This window comes from Penaeus japonicus, unplaced genomic scaffold (assembly GCF_977035675.1).
Source record: "Penaeus japonicus unplaced genomic scaffold, GWHDUDI00000001_assembly GWHDUDI00000002, whole genome shotgun sequence".
Lineage (NCBI taxonomy): Eukaryota > Metazoa > Arthropoda > Malacostraca > Decapoda > Penaeidae > Penaeus > Penaeus japonicus.
The window spans coordinates 6,250,038-6,252,537 of NW_028234404.1; the positions used below are offsets into that span (position 1 = coordinate 6,250,038).

General features: G+C 40.4%; 1 protein-coding gene across 1 annotated transcript in view; it reads right to left on the reverse strand.

Moving 5' to 3' along the window:
- Positions 1-2,500, reverse strand: part of LOC122267164 (snaclec coagulation factor IX/factor X-binding protein subunit A) — a gene marked incomplete at its 3' end in the record, with an annotated part of 3,264 nt that continues 764 nt past the window's right edge. The window contains 4 exon segments of the mRNA XM_043037169.2: positions 1-115; positions 849-951; positions 1,428-1,602; positions 2,245-2,298. Coding sequence (XP_042893103.2) covers positions 1-115; positions 849-951; positions 1,428-1,602; positions 2,245-2,298 — 447 coding nt within the window.

Consider the following 2,500-nt stretch of genomic DNA (forward strand, 5'->3'; position numbering starts at 1 on the left):
GTCGTGGTGGCAGGCAATGTCGTGCCACTTGATGCCGTCGTCGTAGAAGTTGTTGAGGACCCCCAGGCAGTTCTCGCCTCCTCTCTCGCGGTTGTCGGGTTGTGGTTGATGGTTCCTGGTTGTGATGGAAGGCATTGATCGGTCAAATGGAGGTAGGTTGGGATGTCCGAGCTTGAGGGGGATTAGGGGGTTAGGGGGGGGGAGGGGAGGAGGAGGATCTTATCTGTATACCCTGTTATTTGTTTTTTTGGGGGAGTTATGATTATTATTATCATTATTATTACTATCATCATTATCATTATTATTGGCATTATTATTATTATTGTTATCATTATCATCATTAATCAATATTATTATCATCATTATCATCATTAATCATTATTGTTATTATTATCCTCATTATCATCATTATCATTATAATACTTATCATCATGTCCACGGAATACACAAAACACCAAAACATATCACGGACACAACGATCGTTAAGAAAAAGGCCACATAAAAAAGGCCACATAAAAAGACCACATAAAAAAGGCCGCATAAAAATTCCACATAAAAAAGGCCGCATATAAGAGGCCGCATAAAAGAGGCCGCATAAAAAAGGCCGCATAAAAATTCCACATAAAAAAGGCCGCATAAAAATTCCACATAAAAAAGGCCGCATAAAAAAAATCCACATAAAAAAGGCCGCATAAAAAAGGCCACATAAAAAAGGCCGCATAAAAAATCCACATAAAAAAGGCCACATAAAAAAGGCCGCATAAAAAAAAATCCACATAAAAAAGGCCACATAAAAAAGGCCGCATAAAAATTCCACATAAAAAAGGCCACATAATCCTCATACGTACCCGCCCGTGGGAGACCAGTTCAGACCAACGAATCGGGCCCCGGATGGCCACGAAAAGCCACGCCCCTTCCGCTGACCTCCAGTCCAGACCCAAGGCAGTTCGTCTGAGGGGGGATGGGGGGGGAGAAATAAGGTTCAAGTTGGGAATTATTGGAGGTTAATGGTGTGCATCATTGCTGAGTATTGTTGCTCATGTAAGTGTGGTGTATTGTTTGAAATAATGTTGAAGTATGTTTGGGAATGTGTGTGTTTGTGTCTGTGTGTGTGTGTGTTCATATGTTTGTGTGTATGCGTTAGTTTCTGTGCACATACGTTTGTGTTTGTGTCTGTGTGTTCGTATATTTGTGTGTATGCGTTTGTGTCTGTGTGTTCGTGTGTCTCTGTTTATGTGTGTCTGCATGTGTGTCTGTGTCTGCGTTCGTGTGTCTGTTTATGTGTCTGCGTGTGCGTTAGTGTCTGTGTTTATGTGTGTAGGTGCCTGTGCCTCTGAGTGTGTATTCACATGCATGAGTGTATCCATACACATGTCTGCGTACGATGAAGAAAAAAAACAAAAAAAAAACTCAAAGGCCATTCTTACTATCGGTGATGACATCCGAAACAAAGCCATTTTCCCGGTCGGACTCGATGCTGATGCCGGCCCACCCGCGGCCGAGGCGAGAGCAGTACCGGTTAGCGCCCTGCCAGTCGTAGGTTCTGCCGCCGTCGTGGAGCCACGAGAAGTGGTACTCGCTGCCCTCCCGACGGTCGTCCACCTGCAGCGATCGGGTGTCTTGTTAGCGGGGGGGGGGGGAGATTGAGGAGCAAGCAAGCAAGCAGGCGTGGGTTTGACGTGTGTTTGTTGTTCTATGCATGTGTGTGTATATAGAAGTATATATGTATGTATGTATATATATATATATATATATATATATATATATATATTTACACACACATGCACACATACACACATACACACACACACACACACACACACACACTAGAAATACACACACACACATATATAAATATATATATATATATATATATATATATATATATATATATATATATACATAACCTACATCAATTTTAACTTCATGGAATAGTTCGCTGCCATCTTGACCGAAAAAGGCTGTATACTTCGTGAGAAAGAACTTACAACAAGCAAAATTAACCTTAACCTCGTATGAAATAACCTTACGTTTGTATTCTTTACACTTTCTTTTATCTCTACCATCCCCAAAATCACGAATTATAATGGAAGGAATAACTTTAATTCAAAGATGAAATATCCTTATTAACACGATTTTCTTTTGGTGTGTGACAACTTGAAGTAATTTCCCTCCTGATAATTAGTCTCTTCGTTAAGTTGGATCCTACTTGGAATAGCATATGCAAATGACCTTGCAACTCACCAGGTCATCGCCAAAGGCCGCAGCCACCACAACCAGAAGTAACAGGAACTTCATCTGCAACAGAGAAATGATTAAACTTCAGAAGAACGTTGGTGGAAATTAGTCCTGCCAGATACATACTATAGTAGTCATTCGTGAGTGTGCAATTGCTAAACAGATACACTATAAAAGTCATTCGTAAAGTGTGCAATTGCTAAAATTACCTTAGGCTTTGATGAAAAAATATATATATATAAAACTTTAGGTAAGTAAAGGA